Here is an 18,844-nt window from a genome sequence, read left to right as displayed (position 1 = left end):
ACTTTCCCTAAAACCTATGTTTTTTTCAGTGAATTACTAAGGTTTTTAAATGCTAATTTCGAACTATAACGAGCTTGAAACCTATGTTTTTTTCAGTGAATTTCAAAGGTTTTTTAAATGCTAGTTTCTAACTATAACATGCCTGAAACCTATGTTTTTTTAAAGTGAATTTTAAAGGTTTTTTAAATGCTAGTTTCTAACTATGCCTACAGAGGTAGGACATGTCAAGAAAGAAGAAAAAACGCACAGAAAGAAGCAAAAGAAATGCAGAAAGAAGCAACAGAAGTCCACAAAGACGAAGAAAAGTACAGGAAGAAGCAAGACATGTGCAGAAAGAACCAACAGAGGAGCAGAAAGAGGCCTTGCTGCAAAATCATCCTGTGCCCACAACCTTTTCAGACAGGTACTGGTGGTAACTGACTCTGACTAACTAGGCCTAGAGCAAGTGCTATGCTAAAAGACACTTAGAATACAGCGAAAACACCTATGTGCACTAGGGAACACTATGCGTTGGGGTACCCCTGTGATTAGCATCACCTCCTCTGTAAGGCCCTAGTACATAATAAGGCAGGCGGATTAAAACTACCTCTTAAAATGCGCTATGGGGCGTGTTTGCACAGTGGTGAAGGGAAAGGGGGGGCCTGAGGTGACATGTGTGGAAACACGCCCTGTGGCCGTTTTAAGTTGGGAGATTAAGTCCCCTTGAATCCCTACGATCCCTGGGGTCCAACTAGCCCACCAGGTACCTCCAGTATGTGCCACAGAGCTGCGTTGTAGAGAGGTGTAAAAAGGCGCGTGGCCTGGCCCACCTCTCTGCAACGCAGCGCAGTGGCACTTACTGGCAGGGTGCGCGGATTGACCTCGGCCATAGATATCGAAACTTTTTTTTTTTATTTTCTCAGCAACTACTGAACAGATTTACGCCATTTAAGGAAAAGGGCGCTTTCTGAACTAAGCACTACCTTTTTGCCAAATTTGATGCAATTCCGTTCAGCAGTTTTGGCTGTAACCGTGTCTAAAGTTTCCTATGGGAAATTTATTTTTTGACCTCTATTTTTTTAATTTCTCTGGAACTACTGAACGGATTTAGACCATTTAAAACAAAGGTCACTTTCTGAACCAAGAGCTACCTTTTTGCCAAATTTGGTGTAATTCCGTTAGCAGTTCGGGCTGTAGTCGTGTCTAAAGTTTCCTATGGGAAACAATATGGAGAAAACGCGTTTTGGGACCCCCCTTTTTTCTCGGACCCCGCTTGGCGAATTACCCCCAAACTTTTAGGGTAGGAGCTGACCAGAGCGCCCCACGAGTTTTGAAAATTTCGCAAAGATTCATTATCCGGCGCCAAAGTTATTGGGAAAATAAAAAACGCTTTTCCTATGGAAACTATATCCTAATTATAACTACCTACTATATATATTTATATGGTATCTGGTCTTGAAGATGACATATCTTGTGAATAGGACACTTTAATCCGTCTTAATTCACAACGCGTGCCATTTTGTACTCCGCAAAAACCTTTACAACGCAGGGTCTTTACAACGCAATCCATTACAACGCATTGTCCATTACAACGCAATTTACTATTCTAACACAACCGGGGTATTGTAATGGGGAATGTGTTGGAATGGTTTGTGGTGTAAAGCCCTGCATTGTAAAAGTTTTTTGCGGAGTAAAAAATGTGGGGTAATGACATGCGTTGTAATGCATGCGGAATAAAGGATGTTTCCTATAACTTGCAGGGGTGTACGGAATCAGTCTGACACCATCCCTACGTTTATTTTGCCCAGCAAACATGCAGTTCCTACTGGGAAGTGGGAAACAACACGACAATAGTGAGCTCTGAAGCAGAGGGATGTATAGAAAGAGACTATGAAATGTAGAGAGAGGAAGTGAGATGGGTCTCCCGAAGTGAAAGGTAGAGACTGGCTGAAGTAGATGTAGCGCTAGAAGTGAGTTATGGATAGAATTACAGATAAATTAATTGTACAGAATTATATATAGAGATACTTATAATTGAAAATTAAATGTAGAATTATATGAAAAGAAATAAATGTAAAGAGAGGAACAGAAGTGGGTCCACCAAGTTGCGAGTTAGAGAAAGGTAGAGGTAAGGACAGAATTATAGAGGAATGCAAGATAGAGGGAATGGGGAAGTGAAAAGTGGGGCAACATGAGAAGAGGTCTAGAAGGATATGTCAGGTAAATGAGTTTTGAGGCAGAGAGAAAGATAGAGGAGTTGGATGCTAGAAAGAGATGGGGTGTATAGATAAAACAGGTGAAGTAGTGAGACAGAGATGAGGTAGCAAAAGTGAAGTGAGGTTGGTTTACAGTTAGAGGGAGATTGGGTGAGATAAGGAAACATAGTTTTCAGGTAGAAAGAGAGGAAGTTTGTAAGTTGAAATAGATGATGATGATAAATGATGGAGATGCAGAGAGAGAAAATACAGAGAAATAACGGCAGTATTGCTAGAGTAAAAAAGAAGAGGTGAACAAAGAGAGGTAATAGTAAAGGTATAAGGTATTGAGGGACCTGAGATAGAGTGAAAAGAAGTAGGAGAAAGAGGTGAGATGGAGAGCTGAGCTAATCAATAAATGGGGGTGTATATATAGAGTTGAAGGAGTGAAAGAGTGGAGTAGAAAGAGCGAGAGAGGTGGAATAGAGAGAGATGATCTAGAGAGATAAATAAGGTAGAATGAGAGATAGCAGAGTTAAAGAGTAAGATGAAGCTGAGAGAGAGGCAATACAGATAGTGAAGTAATAGAGGAAGGTGAGATGGAAAGCTACAGAAAGGAATAGAAAGGGGCAAATTAGAGAAAGAGTTCCGAGAGAAATAGGTCATAGAGAAGTATGCATGTAGAGGTGGGCACAGAGGGATAGAGAGGGAAATTAGATTGTGACAGAGAGGTTTAAAGATTTGTGATCTAGTGAAGTATATTCCGAGATAGGAATAGTAAAAATAGATGAGGTAGACTCAGATGGATTAAAAAGAGATCACGTACATAGAGATGCAGAGACGGAGAGAGAGAGAGGGACTGCAGGTGAGGCAGATGAGATATGGTTAAGTAAGAAGAGAGACATGAGTATTTCATTGTATTATATCTTACATTCTATAACTATGCAAAATTTAGAAATAAATGATTATAAAAATCTTTATTTTAGTTGCCACCTGTTTCTTGGCACAGTTAAGGTTGGGCAAGCGTAGCATAGACACTTCTCTGGCGACCTTTAAAATTAAAAAAGAAGCTGTTTTATGCACACCGATATTACAGTGGGTCTTTTGATTACAACAGTCACCTTTTCAAGTGGCCTTTGAAGGTGGGGACTGTGTGTTTTACAACGACGCTGGACCCGGAAAAGGAGTTTGGAATGGTCTTAGGCGAAGTCCCCTCCTACAAATCAACCCAGTAGCTGGTGTGAGTGATTTAAAGGTTTTGCTGACATCAGACAACTGGCTCCTAGGCACTACCTTTCTACCTTTCAGTGTGCAACGAAAACAAGGCATCGAGAGGTTACTCCTGAAGTGACAAAAAAGTGTTCGACCCTCTATTTTGCATCAGCGACAATAGACGCCGGGTGATATATATGTCACACATATGTTGTTAACTTTATGAAAATTTGATTACATTTCACATTCTGTGAGTTTTGAAGAACCTTCTGTGAAACGAAGATGCTGTTTTGTAGTTTGCTGTTTGTTCTGTTATTTAAAATGCACACCTATGCCTGTTATAGCTTTTTTCAAATGTGTTAATTGTATCTGATTTTTTTGTAAAGGATGATGATCTAGAAACAGATTTAAATAACCTGAAGCCGAAGCATGCACTTGATCGCCCCTTGGAGGAACTGGAGCAGTACGAAGCTCTGTGCCCAGAACTCTTCGATGGCTTCCAGGTAAGACAGCATGGCTGCTATTTCTTTATTACATACCCTTGCTGAAATCGATGTGTTCCTCATAAGGGTTATTCTATTTAGAGGCATTCAACGAGCAGGTATACCCCTTTAACTATTATATCCTTGTCCGACTTCCTCATCCCAGTCCTTACTATATGAACTTCATGAGCGATTAATCCTGTGGAAAGAATGTTCACCAGGATGAACAACCTGTTTCCCATCCCTTCAATAGGGACTCTTCCTTTATTCCCATAGTACTCTTGATGAGGTAGCCGACCATCCCTTGTTTTTTGGTTCTGTAAAGGTTTGTCACCAGGCACAGGTGAGTAGTATAGTTATTGTTAAGTTTCGCTTCTACTATCAGCAAAAAAGCTTTTAAAATGATCAGCTTCAGCGACCTTAGATTTAGTAAATATTTCAGAGGTCTTGCTCTAGCAAACTCTTAGAACACAGGCTAGCCATAAGGCGTGTACTCCTGCTGCAGCGGTGTTTGGGATTTCCCAATTAAAGATTTCCTAGACTCTTCATGATTTCATCCCAAACACATTTCATACAAGAATCAGAGTGATTTCTTGACGCTTGGACCACTGCTTGACTTTATCATGGTAGAGGTCTCACAGGAGGATCTCATCAAGTAGGAAGTGATTACGAAGTACAAAATGCTTAGTTACAATTTTTGGTGTGGACTGAGAACTAGTTAGGTTTTGATTTCCATTTGGTTTATTTCCTGTGGGCATCTGATTGTACATCTTCTAGCGGAATGAAGCTGCATACAAAATGTTTCTCCAAAAGACATCATGCTAATGAGGAAGTTTTTTTGGAGAGAAGGTGAAGCAATCCCTAAACCAGGTTCCCATGATGGGGACAGCCCGAGGATGATTTTGAAGGGAGCAACAGAAGCCTTTAAAGCAAACGAAGCACCATCATTCATCCCCTAAAAAAAAAGATCCTGCTTAGGTTTTCTTTAAGCTTGTCAGGATGTGGAGGAGGAGAAAATCAAGGGAAGATTTATTCAGGTTTCCAAACCTGAAAGAGATCATGGCTTCCCTGTTGTTCTACCGCAAGGAGAATACTCCTTTCTATACCAGAAGAGAGAACCTGTAAGTTTGCTGCAGTGTGCCTCTTCATAGTGCTGTTAGGAAAGTAATAGACTCCGAATAGAAGGAAGTAGATAAGTATTAATTTCCTCATTTTCCCTTTAAAAGGTATCCGCTATAGTGTCTAACCTGCTCTTATGAGGAAGGGGACGAGGAAGGGGAGTCCCTTTGGAAAAATCCTGAATTCAGCAATCAGCGGTGACTAATCAGTGCCAGCCACCACTAAAGCCTGCCTATTCTGTGGCTCTCCTTCATCATCTGTTAGGAGGTTGTCTTACATTCTTTTTGGACATTAAAAATTCTCAGTGAGCAATCATCGGATATTGGAAATTTTACAAAACGGCTGTTGCACAACGTTCCAAAGCCACCCACCAGATTATTTTTGCAGCACTCCTCCTATGAAGGATCTTCTGCAAAAGAAGGATTTGAAAGATTGAATCCAGGAGCTGTTATAGAAAAGGGCCATAATCCAGTTCCACAGTATCAGAGAGCAAAGGGGCTTTACTCCATTCCTTTCCTGGTGCAAAAAACGTAAGGTAATTACAGGACAATACTGGATTTGGAGATGGCAAATGATTTCATTCCTCATGCGATATTCATGATGTTAAAACTTCAAGTGATTCTGCCATTTTTAAACACTGGAGATTTCTTTGCATCGCTGTACCTTCATGTTCCAGTCAATCAAACCTTGCAGCAGTATCTCCGCTTCTGTGTTCAAGGTGAAAATTATTTATTCAAAGTTCTCCCGTTTGGACTATCAACTTCTACAGGAGTGTTCACTAATATTTTGGTACCATTGATAAGTGTAATTTGTTATAAAGAAATACAGGTCTTTCTTATGTAGATAACAAATTAATTTCTCATTGGAACCACCTGGGAAAGGACACAGCCCAAGGGAAGTGGTCCAGTCAACCTGCAGCATGTTCTTACAATTGAAAAAAACTCAAAACTGTGTAATTAGCTGTCCTGAGGTATTCACCAGCAACAGGGTACCACAATTTCAAGTCAGAACAGGAAGTCGTGTTTATGGAGTATATCAATCTCCAGGGGATTCTTGGGAGCAGTTTTTCGGATGGCATGCAAAACATATTACATCTTGGACTGAGGGCAATATCCTATCTCTGAGGGCAGAATTTCTTACAGAGATGAAGGAAGGGTCTGCAAACCACCTGAGTAGTCTTTCTCTCCTCTCATTGACATCATTATATTTGACTCACAAAGTATTCCAGCAGATTGTGAAGAAGTTTGGCCTTCCAGAGATAGATTTATTTGCATTGAAGGAGAATCCTCCTCCATCTTGCTTCTGCACAATCACTTCATGTCAACAGGCATGGAAAGGAGATGCAATTTCATTAATTTCCATGGCAAAATGAAAGTTTGTATAACTTTCTCCCCATAGCATTTATTTTACAGCAAATCAAGAAGTGTTAGAAGCCTGCTCGCACTGATACATGCAGTAACCTGGAATCTGAGGGCCAGCGGGGGCGATGCAATGTGAGATGACACTCCACCCGCTACCTTCAGTGATCTGCCGGGGAAACAAAGATACTGTTTGCCATGTATGGCACCCAAGGGAATAGGGGTGTGGAGAAAACAATAGAAACAGCCTAGTGGTTTACTGTGATCTGCTCTTGGCCCAGAGGTGTGTCTGATACCGACTCAGGATATTCAGTTGAAGCCGGTCTGGCGGTGATTCCTGCAATACAGCTAGAGAAGGAAGAGTGCGTGTTCTATTAACTTACATTAACCAGTGACCTTATCTTTCACTCTGCATTCACACAATCTATCCACACTTCTAGCCATTATAATGATGCCTTTCCTATACTCTTACTCACATGTATGCTCAGGCTGTATGCATGATCTCAGAAACAAGGAGCTGAAACAAGGAGTTGAAGTGTTATTCCTTTCATATTCTAATCGGGGCTTTACACTAGCCGCTGACCCAGTGTTGTGGGAAATGAGCCTTCGGGACTATCATTAAGTTTGTAGCTCATGCTTTTTCTTTAATCTCTACTCAAAGTCTTTTCTCTTTCTGATATCAAACGCATCGGCCTAGCGCTTTAATCTGTGTTTATCGTTCTGGAACAGGCTCTAAAGTGTTAAGCACAATGAGAGTTTATTCACTCTCCCAAATGCACAGTCAGTTGTAAGCATGAGGTAAATCACTCTCCCAAATACAGAGTCATCAGCGGTAACCAAGAGTTTAGTCACTCTCCATAATGTACAATAGTTAGTGGTGCCACATTCATTTGCTAATGCTTTAGTCACTTAAATGTTGTCTCGGTGCAGCCATTATGCTGGAAATGACAGTTGCAGCCAAATTGCTGGTGTGGGAGGTTTCAGGAGTTAGGCAAGGATCAAGGAAGGATGTTGTTGGTAATTTCATGTTGGAAGCAATGTCCTTGGTTTCTTCTTTTCCTTCTGTTAGCGTTGCAAAATCATTGGTCAATCACTCTGCCTCCAAATCATCTCAAGGGGGTACAACTATCACAGCAATGGTATCTTCTCTGCAACTGGGGGTATGGCTGTGAAACGTATGCATTTAGAGGACAGAGATTGTTCCTTGGAGTTAGCATCTTTGCTTCAGCAATTCTGACAGCGATCTACATTATATCATGCTCCTATTGTTGGCAATCTTTTATTATAGAGTATAGGGAAAGTGATTCATCAGGATAATCGACTGATCCTATCCATGTTTTAGATTTTTTGAAAAATGATTTATTTTTGGGCTTTGCAGTGTCTATCCCTTCATGCTCAATGACCAGCAAACAGAGTATTTAGTACTCATGATTTAGAGTCAATAGCTCTGTTAGTGTCTGAATTATTGAAATGTTTTTTCCTGTCGAGACTAGTGATTCATTGTCCTTTACAATTCTGGGATCTGCTTTTGATCCTTGAAGTCATTTCATCTGGGAGGAAGAATTGTCCAGTTAGTAGTTCTTTTAAGCTCAAGGACATTTTTGAATTTTTTTCAGACAAGGTGATTACTAATTCTAGTCCCAAATTTGTTCCAAAAGTTCCTTTAACTTTTCATTTTGAGAGAGATTTAGATTTGCTGATGTATGTTTCCATTTCCTCCCTTGCTGGAGGAGGAGTGCTTGTTCTACCCAAGATGTTCATAAAGGTTTCATGATCTACTACCATTTTGTAACCTTTTATGATTCAGGTCAGGAGCTCAAACTATTGTTGTCAACTTTGATTAGGGGGTTAAAGCAAGCAATTATAATAGCCTCTGATAGACAAGAAAAACCTTAACTAGATAGTTGAAGAGGAGGTTGATAAGATGGATTGTAGCTTTCTGGGGGGCACTGAAATCTATGTTGGTCATTTGTAATGCAGCAACATGGTCGTCCCCTGACACTTTCATGAAACAATATAAACTGCAGTTATGGATAAGTAACTCTGGTGCCTTTAGGACATGTGCTCTGAATTCACTGCTGAAGGAGTATTTTGATTGATTCACTTTAGTTAATTAAATTCTGCACAGCATGAAATATATGTGTAATGCTTTAACTCAGTTTCTGGACTTAGGTCTCAACTCATGATTTAAGGACGGTGATGAGGAAGGCCTGGTTTCAGAATAATGATAATTTGTTAACATAAAAAATAATTTCTACAACAGTAACAATGCCTTCTTAAAATCAATACCATTGACTTTATTTTTTATTATGAGTATCGAGTCGGATGTTTTGTCAGTGTTTAAGTTTCTAAAACCCTTGTTTCCCATGAGAGATAAAGCCTGCTCTCTGTAAATCTACAATGCGTGATTGTCTGCATCCTTAGTGTGAAAAATCTGCCTAATAGATTTGTTAGGGTATTTATTTACAACCTCAGGCCTTCATCCTTTAAACATACATGTTCCCTTTAAATCATAAGACGAGTGGGTTTAGCACAACCATTATAACATGCGCCCTTTAATATGTTTAAACTAAACCTATTGGCTTGGGCAAAGCTTTTCACAAACACAAGTGAAATTGAGTTCAGCAAGTGTAGGAAGCTAGCTCTGTATATACTGCACCAAAAATAGTAATAGTGTGCACAGAGTCCAGTGTGTCCCCAAAGGTATTGCAGAGGTTAAAATAGATAATACCTTACTCTCAATTTAGTGGTAGTTGGGCTGAGCAGTTAGGCTTATCAGAGTGTAGTGTGAATGCATTTGATGGACACACTCATTCAAGACAAGAACATGCACACCATGACTTACTCTAGGCCAATGGTTGTACAAATATTACTTTAGTTAGTTTTATTGTAGGAACCAAGTGAACTCAGTTACAGACAAGACTTTCCAATTATGCAATATTTTCAATATTCTTAGTAATTATTTTGTATTGCATCAACCAATACATTTCACGTACATGAAACACACTTTGGTCTAGTACAAGATACTTTGTATACAGGCCGCCACTGAGTGCAGTGTTGATCATGAGGGCTGTGGCAACTTGAAAGGTGCGGAATTTAGACTCAGTGTGGAGGTGGGCGATACCAGCAATTATATTTACCCTTGCGGACGGCAAGGGCGATGAGTGGGATAAGTTTTAGCAGGTGCGCAGCACAAGTACCGTCACCCTCGCTGGGGGTCGGTTGCTGTAGATTGGATGGGTTTTGCTGGCGTCGGACCGTCCTGGGGCGGTTGCTGTCAGACAGGAGGTGCAGGAGGAGGCCGACCTTGGCTGTGAGCAGCTACGCTCGTGGGGTGTGGAGGATTCCTCGAGGTCGTGGAGACCATCTTGCTGTGGTGCTTGTTCTGGCAGAATAGAGACGCATCGACACAAGTGGCAGTCATCTACCACTGTGGGCTTTGGAGGTCTCGGGTAGCAGTTAGTCGCCTTGACACTTGTCGGTCCTCAACTGTGGCGGTTCTTGGAGTTCTCTTGTAGCAGGGAGTCACTTTGACACACGTGTCATTCCTCCCTGTGATGGTTCTTGTTGGTCTTGTACCGGAAGATGCCAGGGACTAGATCCTCTAGTCTAGAGGGAGGTTCTTGTCACTTTGGCGCAGATTGCAGTGTTTCCGAGGTGTCTTCGAAGCCAGACAGGGTTTCAGGAAGGACAGCCGGTCCAGTGGTTGAGCCAGGTGCGGTTGATGGGGGTTCTAGCTGTATTCGGTCGGCAGCAGCTCAGTTCGGTGTCCTGCAGTGGTCCTGGTTCATCTTCTTCTTTGGTCCATAGAATCTGAGGAACAATGTTCATCGGAGCCCTTAAATACTAAATTTAAGGGCATGACTGAGGTTGGGGCATTAACCAATGGCTACAGTCCCCTATAGGTGACTACACTGTTTGGGTGCCCCCTCCCTTTGGGGAGAAGGGCACATTCCTGTTCCTATTGTGCCTAATTCTCCAATTCCAGATGATGTATTTCTAAGAGAGGGGTTCACCTCAGCTGCCGGTGACCCTAAGGGTCTGCCAGGCAGAGGTGGATACTCTTACTCTGCTTACTAATTGTCCCGCCTGTCTTGCTGCCAAAAGTGGGGCCAGAACAGAGTGGTGAACATTTCCACTAGTTGGAGCTGCTCAAGTCTCTCACCCCATGAGGTCAGAAACCTGTCTGGTGGTGGATGGCTAGCAGGGACTAGTCAGCGAATAAAGTAGAAGTTGGTTGTTTTTCAGGGGGCATCTCTAAGATGCAGTCTGAGTGCATTTTTGTAATAATTCCAACACTGGCATCAGTGTGGGTTTATTATGCTGAGCAGTTTGCTACCAGACTTCCCAGTTTTTATTAAAGACATCATGGGGCTGTGGAATCATAATGACAAGCTCCCAGCCCCTGTTCTCAAAATGGCTTCACTGCTCTTAAAATGTCTGTGAATGGCACAAACACTGTAGGGGCATATTGCTCATGCAGCTATGCCCTCACCTGTGGTATAGTGCACCCTGCCTTAGGGATGTAAGGACCGCTAGAGGGGTGACTTGCCCTTGCCATAGGCAGTGTTGGTGGGCATGGCACACAGGGATGTGTGCCATGTCGACTCTTCAAAACGCACCAAAATGTCTCTAAGGGTGGAATAATACATGGTTCAGCCCTTAGAGGACTTCTCTGGTCACAAGGCCCTTGGTACCAGGGGTACTTTTTACATGGGACTTATATGCGGCCCAGAGGTGTTACAATTGTGGGAACAAAGGTAAAGTTTTGGGAAAGAACTCAGGTGCTGGTGCCTGGTTAGCAGGGTCGCAGCACACACTCAGTCAAATTGGCATCAGGTATCTAGCAACAAGTTAGGGGGCAACCATGCAAAAAGGGACACTTTCCTACAACAAGTCCTCACATTAACATTACATTTTTACTTCAGGTTTACTAGTAATTACTCATGACCCCACGACACAGTGGCCCTACACTCCCAGGTTTCACTCACAAATCTAGATCCCAAAACGTGGTTTGCATAGATGCCCTTCTCTCTTCTGGCCCCTCTTTTTATTCCTACTCATGGTGTTGTTCAGGGCTCACCACTACTCAAGAATTACTTGGAGTATAATTTAAGTGTGTCCTGTTCCTCCAGCAGCCTTTTAGAAATACTGAAATGTTTGGCCCAAACTGGGACTCATGGAGCTTCTCCTGCAGTAGTCAAGGCAAGCTTTTGTTTCTTTTGATGCCTTAATTGCATTGAAGGATGGGTGGTTTTACTTTCTTTTATGACAGCACATGTGCTTTGCTATCTTCTAGACATACTCCTTCTGTGGATACTCATACAATTTATTCAGATAGGGCCCTGTCTTCTGGTACACCAGCCACACAGCTTTACTGACAGAGCCATGCAGTGATTCTCTTGTTCTTCCTGGCTGCTCAGATTCTCTCAGATTCTTTGCTCCCTGGAGGGGTGGGACAAGGCAGGTGAAAGCAGTGCTCCTGGCAGTCCTGGGCACAACCTCCTGGGGTGAGGAGGAGGTTCTGTGCCATCCTCTTGAGTTGCAGGATGAATTGAAAATCCCCCTACTTCTAAGCTGGGAATTTTTTAAATAATGGAATGACCTAACATCAAGTGATTTCCAAGGTAGAAACCCATAATTGCACTTTGTGTTTTCTTACAGCTGTGGGTGCTTTGACTCAAGGCACAAATATAGAGTTCACAATGCTGCACATGAGCAGATAGCTTTTTTCAAAATATCTTGGGTCCTGCTATTCCTTGTTCTGCAGGAGTTTTGCTGTTGGGCTCATGGTGGTGTGGTCAAACCACTAGAGACAGTTTTCTGGGGTCTGTAGACATGTATTATTTTTTATGGGGAAATTCTGCTGGCTTTCACAGTCTCTAGCACTTCTGCATTCTTCTCCATAACTGGTGCTTAGAACTGCCCTGTTGTACAGCTCTGGAAAACTCCAGATCAGGGGTCGTCTGAGCAGCAGCCCTCGAAGATTCCTTAGCAGACCTCCCTACTTGCTTGTACTTCACTGTCAAAGAGGCATTCTCCACCTGCTTTCATTGTAACTGTGTGTCCAGCAAGACTATGTAGTGCCTATTTTTGGGGCACTCATAACATGACCAATACACAGAAGTCCAGAGGAATCCACACACTAAGGGTGCACAGCGAATCCATTGACCGCAGGCCCTAGAGAGAGTCCACTACAGTTTAAGGCCAGAGTGCCAAACTTCTGACAGGGGGTATCAGACGTATCAGACCAGGTTAATCTTTTTTATCTGTCTCAGAGGCTCCTTCTCAGCTTTCTCAGCTTGTGCGGATACATAAATGGGAGGTGTAGTTTCCTCTGAATGGTGAGACACCCACCTAACCAGGTAGTGCACGTCATTACTGTACCACTCAATATCATGTACATGACCTTAATTAGTAACTTTGGCACCCTTGGCTGAATCTAGGAAGGTTTTAAAAAGGCAGATCTCTCCAGAATTGTGGCACATCCCTCTCTTTCTGGGTCAAGCTCCACTACTCTGGCCTAGTCTCTACTCTGTATGACTAAAAATAAACTCTCTTTAGACACTGGTGCTAGAGACTTAACTATCATCCCTTTGGCCCACATTTGAACATCCTCTAAGCTAATTTACAAACAGTTGCTGATAATAACTATGAAGATTACAACACTGCCTCCTTTCTTGAGCATGAGATGCCTTAATCTCCTCAGAATGGACCTAATGAATTCAGAGATCTTTGATCAAGCATCTGGTGCAGCAGATTAATGAGCTAACCGAGTCAGCCTGCTAAAAGTATGAATGTCATTAAGGATAAAATAGAACAATATGCTAAATTATGAAATATGTGACAGCATTTAGATATGCCGAAGTTCCTATTTGGCTTCCAGTCTGTTTGCAGAGTTTTCTGCACTCCACGGAGTATGCAGAGTTCCGAAAAACTCATGAAGTGGAGTTTTTTTCCTCACTCGCGCGCACCAATTTTATGTTTAGGATCTGTAGAGCACATGGCACACAAGGGCTTTCCCACTGTGATGAGTGCTGAACTCTCTAACTGTGCATAGTAAATAGTTTAATGGGGGAACAAGCAGGTCTTGAGTATTTTTCTAAAAGTGAGTTTGTCTTCCAGTAATCTTATTCTGAGTGGGAGACCATTCCAAAACGTTGGTAACATTGTGCAAGTGATCTTCTGCCCCATCTTGCTCTTTTGATTCTAGTAGTGCTAAGAAAGTGTTGTTGAGATGGTCTTAGGAGTCTGTCTGGGACATAGGAAGAGACAAGACCTCTCAGCTTAGCTGGACCTTTCTTCTTTATGGCCTTATGTGCAATGCAAAGAGATTTGAACTTAATCCTTGCTTCAACCGGCAGTCAGTGGAGCTGATTCAAAAACTCTTTTACTGAGACATGATTTGGGAGTTGAGGAGAATCCTTACTGCAGCATCTTGCACCACCTGAAGTCTTTTTATTACATATTTTGGTGAGCCCGCATTGGGAGAGTTATTGTAATTTAAACAAGAGACTATAAGGGCTTGAATCACCATGTGCTTAGATGCTGTGAGATCAGTGCTAATATCTTGCTGATCATTCTAAGTAGACCAAAGCAGATGCCAACCATTTTTTTGGCTTGGTGGTCCATCGTGAGGGCTTTGTCCATCCACCTTCCCAGATTTTTTATGGGGGATTTGGGATTGTGACCAGCTGTCGAACATAAACATTAAACAGGTTGGGGATGAGCGACGATCCCTGCAGCACTCTGCAAATGGATGGCAGACTATCCAAAAATCAAGCATTTTCCATGACTTGGTAGGATCTGTTTTCTAAAAAGGAAGTAAGCCAATCCAAGGCTATGGGGCCTGAATTCCTATTTGCCTGAGCCTGTCTCTCAAGATGGTGTGGTCTACAGTGTTGTACACTGCGCTTAGGTCAAGGAGCAAAAAAGATTTGCATCTTATTACTCTTTTTTGTTATGGATTGTGTGAGAGAATTACCTTCCTGGGTGGTGGTCAGTGCTTTGAGGACCTTGAATAATTCCTTGAGGGAGTTTGAGGCCTGCTTAATCTTTTCCTCGTACAATTTAGCATGAGGTTTCTTCATGTCGTTATGATAGATTCTGATTGAAGCTCTACATTGTGTTTCTTACATTCTTTGCTTAGAGATATAAGATGATTTTTAAACCAGGGGCCTTTATTTGTGTATGTTTTAGCGTTAGTTCCCTTTTTTAGGATGCATAAATCCAGTGAATGTGCAATCCAGTTCACCCATTGCTGGTAATCCTCCTCGACATTGCCCTTTAGATTTGGAGTTGTGACATATCAGAAATTTTGTTCAAGCTTCGGGATCAAGCTTCGACCTGCTCCTTGTTGGAATAGTCTGGACATTAGCATTGTTCTGCCTGCATAGTTTGGGTAACCTAAAAGGGATTAGGCAGTGATGTGGCCAACGTTAAGTTGGTGAGCGAGGAAAATACAATACTAGACCACCTCCCAATAATATTTCTCAATCCAGGTGGTCAGGGATGGTAATGACCGCTCGCGTTGAGTAACCATCATTTCGCGTTGAGGAAGTTGCTGCTCAAGTAGAACATCTACTCAAGCGTCAGAATGAAACAGAGCGTAGGGTGCCATTTGCACTGATTTCCCAGCGCAGGACAGGGGCGGCTGGTGACATTTGAAATTGTGAGGCGTAAAAATTGAGGATAAGTGTTATGTCGATAGCGAGTGAGCCGACTATCATAGGAGGGACTCGAGGGGAGAGGGACTTGCAAAGTGTGGGTAAATGGAGCATTTTACAGCAAATTTGAGAGCGCAAGAATGTTTATAAAGCAATTCTGAAGGTGTAGACTTGATATATGCAAATACATTACAAAATACTCCATATCTTACAGCACTAAACGAGCCTCCTCTGCTCTCCGTACCTCTTCTACCCTCCGTTCCTCCTCAGCTTTACGTAACTCCTCAGCCCTCTGATCCTCACTTGACTTATGCTCCTCTTCTACACTCTGATGCACCCCGTCTGCGCTCTGCCCCCCTTCTGCCCTGTGATCTTCTTCTGCCCTTTTCACCTCTTCTACCCTTTTCCCATCCTCATCTCCCTGCGCCTCTCCTGTGGCCGCTTCGTCTGTCTTCTTCTCCTCTGCTTTGCCTGAACACAGAGGCCAGGATGACAGCCAGCCCGGTGAACAGGAAGGGCACGACGAAGTAAAAGTCCGCCGCTGTCTCCATCTCTGCTCCGGTCCAAGCTGGACTCCATCAACACTTGGCTGCCTTACAGCCTGCAGCAGCACCTCAGCCTCTGCCTACGAACTCTAGGCGCAGGCGGCTGTGAGCTTGCGAGCCTCTGATGTGTTCTCGCTGCCTAGTAGTGCCTACGAGTGCGTGCTTGCAGCTTCTGCCGAGTCAACCAGAGTTCGAGGCTCAGTCCGCTGCCTGTGAGCGTCCGGCCTTGATTTTTGCTTGTAAATAAATGACAGGCTTGATGAGGCCCCTGTGAGTCCCAGCAGTCTCTGTCAGCTACCAGTGAGCGCAGACTCTGTTGTTCCCAGTCACGGCTTGCGCGGGGGGGGGGGGGCGGTCACGCAGGGGTGAGGGCCGGGGAATTAAATATAAAAAAACTGAAAACTTACCTCACAGCCGGTCCGCGCCACCTCTGCTTCCCTTGGGGCTTTCATGAACGGCACTGACTGGAGTGGACTGGCAACCCCTCTCAGCCAATCTTGGCGCTGCCAGCAGCGCCAGGATAGGCTTAGGGCATGGTTACTACTCGCCTGCCTGCCCATTAGGATACCGAGGTTTGAGCCTTTGCTCAACCCTCGCTCTCCTAATGCGCATGCGCCAGCCAGAGCAGACACTAGTGCGCATGACTGGGCACGGCGGAATAATTCACCCACCTTCTTCACTCATGCGCACTTGTGCTGCTGCCTGTTGCCCCTGGTCTGACAATCATGTCAGTCAACATGACGCCGGAATGCCCACCCCGTTCAGACTCTGAAGGGGGTAGGCGGTCCGACGTCATGCTGACTGACATGATTGTCAGTTCTCCCTTGGCGTCTTTGATCTTAAGTAAACTGATTACTTAAGTTCAAAGACGCCGAGAGAGCTGCGGGCGGGGGGCTACGCCCCAATGGACGCACCGCGGCTGGCGCAGGACAAACACCAGTCACTAAAAATCAGCGTGAATGGCACAACATAATGCACTCCTCCGCCCTGGGGAACTCCATGTAGTGTGGCAGATTTTTTTGGTTACTTCACGGAGTTTTGCTGCACAGAACTCTGCAAACTTTGCTCAGGTCTATAACCAGTGCTAAAGTGCTTGTGCTCTCTCATTAAAATATATTCAAATTGGCCTACACCTGATTGGCACATTTAACTTACTTACAAGTCCCTAGTATATGGTAATACATGGTACCCAGAACCTGTAAAGTAACTACTAGCAGGCCTGTGGCACTCATTGTGCCCCCCACTAGAGAAGCACTTTAAAGCTGGCCTCAGGTCTGCCACTGCCACCAGTAGTACATTTTTAAAGTGCCATTCCGACCTGGCAAAATACCCATCTTCCAGGCTTAAGCCTTTCTTTTTTAAATATAGATGTCACTCCTAAGGTAAGCTCTAAAGTCCCACAGGGCAGGGTGAATTGTCTATATAAAAAGGACATGTTGGATTAAGTTTTACATGTACCTGGTAGTAAAAATCTCATTCACTACTATAGGGACTAACTATCTCATTTGCCAACATTGGGTTACCCTATTACATTTAATAACTGCTAATGTTTGATTGGAAGCAGGTGGAAATTTAATGTTTAGACTCAACTGAATTGTAATGTGATATCCTTTTTAATGGTAACGTCGAATTTAGGTCACAATTATGAAAATTACACTTTTAAAAAGATGACATTTTACTTGACCTATCCATATGTGCCTCTGCCATTGTCCTGGATCACATGGTTGAATGGCACTGCTTATGGGCTTTGTGTATGCATCCCAGACAGTGAAGCAATAAGGAACTAAGTGTGGGCAGGACGGGTCACCCTGCCAGGATGGCTGGGGCAGGCCAATTTCCTCTACCACTTACACTTCAAAGAGGCTTGCTTCCAGCACAGACAAAGAAACTTGGCACTAGTCTTGTCACCCCATATTTCTGGATCCTTGACAGAGGAAGTAAAGAACTTTCCAGAACCCATGTAGTAGGAAGCACCCCACTTTAAAGCCTGATACCAGGTATAAATATTAGACCCCCAGAACACCTCTTTAGTACACTCCTGGATCTGTGAATGACTTCAGAAGGTCTGCTCAGACCCCTGAAGGACTGCTCTGCTGCTTGAAGAACTTCCTTGCTTCTTGAAGGAGAATTGGACTATTTCCCTGATCCCAGGACCACCAAAAGTGGCTCCAACGGAAACGTTATTGTCCTCCGGTATGTAATTCAGGGATTTAACAAGCTCCTGAGGCGTTGAACCCTCACCTTACCTCTGAGTGAGTCCTAACCTACCAAATTGTGTCCCCAGGTCCTGGACCCTCGGAAGTGGTGTTAGAGGTGCTGCTCTTGCCTTTCCCTAAAACTTGGCACTCAGAAATTTTTCACCAAAAAGTGCCCTGAGAATCGACAGAAGACCAGAACCCATCTGCCAGCCAATCTAAGACCTACCTGCCAGCCAATCCACCCAAGGTGCAGCCCCAGTCTGCATGACTTTGCAGTATCTTTAGCTATGTTCTTATGCGCAGCAACAAATCCTGTTCAGTGGGACCTCTGGACAAAGGTATCTGGCCTTGTGGAGCCCTCGTCAGCTACTGCTTGCATCTTTATCCCACTTAATATTTTCAACTTCCAAAAAAGTGCCTAAATCAGAAGGCATAAATCTTCATAGCAAATTCATCTAGCACCTCCCTGACAATGACACCTCCTCCTCAGACACTGCCTGCTGCCATGCTCCACTGAACTCTACCTTTTCCGGGACTTTTCTTCAGGATTTTTTCTACGTCCAAAGGTAAGGCGAGACTGGGCTCAATCCATCCCTGGTATCTGGCCATCACAGACAGCCTTAACGTTTGATTCTGCCCTGGTCTTGCATGACCAGATGCCAGCAGTTGGCGCTTTGATCTTTTTGCCCAGTGAATACATTCTAGATGATAGTGTGATCATACCATTGTTGACCACCGCCAAAGCCTTTTCTAGGTTAAACCTATCAATCTCACGTAGTCTTTCAGCAGCCTCCTGTTGAGAGACTTTCCATAGCTCGTTGTAAATAGCATTGACAAAAACGCTTATGATGCGGCTTCTGGGGACCTACAAAAAATCCCTAACATCCATGTCATCTGAGAGAAGGGATGAATGTTTCACTTGGGACAGTATTGAGGTCTTTAGCCACTCTAGGCATAGCTTCCCAACACTGTAAGTTGTCACCACCCCCGAGTGTGCACATAGATGTCAGTTTTAGCAGAATTGAGATCTGTGTTTCATTTGTAGTTTTATGTTGTTCAATTTCAACAGGTACATATTGCATTCCTTTGT

The 18,844-nt window shown here is 43.5% G+C and overlaps 1 protein-coding gene across 1 annotated transcript in view; it reads left to right on the top strand.

Moving 5' to 3' along the window:
* Positions 1-18,844, top strand: part of AGBL1 (AGBL carboxypeptidase 1) — a 3,971,795-nt gene that overhangs the window by 1,122,881 nt on the left and 2,830,070 nt on the right. The window contains exon 10 of the mRNA XM_085644473.1: positions 3,773-3,889. Coding sequence (XP_085500599.1) covers positions 3,773-3,889 — 117 coding nt within the window. The remainder of the gene's footprint in view (positions 1-3,772; positions 3,890-18,844) is intronic.

The sequence above is a fragment of the Triturus cristatus genome, chromosome 3_1 (assembly GCF_964204655.1).
Source record: "Triturus cristatus chromosome 3_1, aTriCri1.1, whole genome shotgun sequence".
In the NCBI taxonomy this organism is placed as follows: domain Eukaryota; kingdom Metazoa; phylum Chordata; class Amphibia; order Caudata; family Salamandridae; genus Triturus; species Triturus cristatus.
Note: the sequence above shows the minus strand (reverse complement) of the source record. Positions and strands in the feature narration are given on the sequence as shown.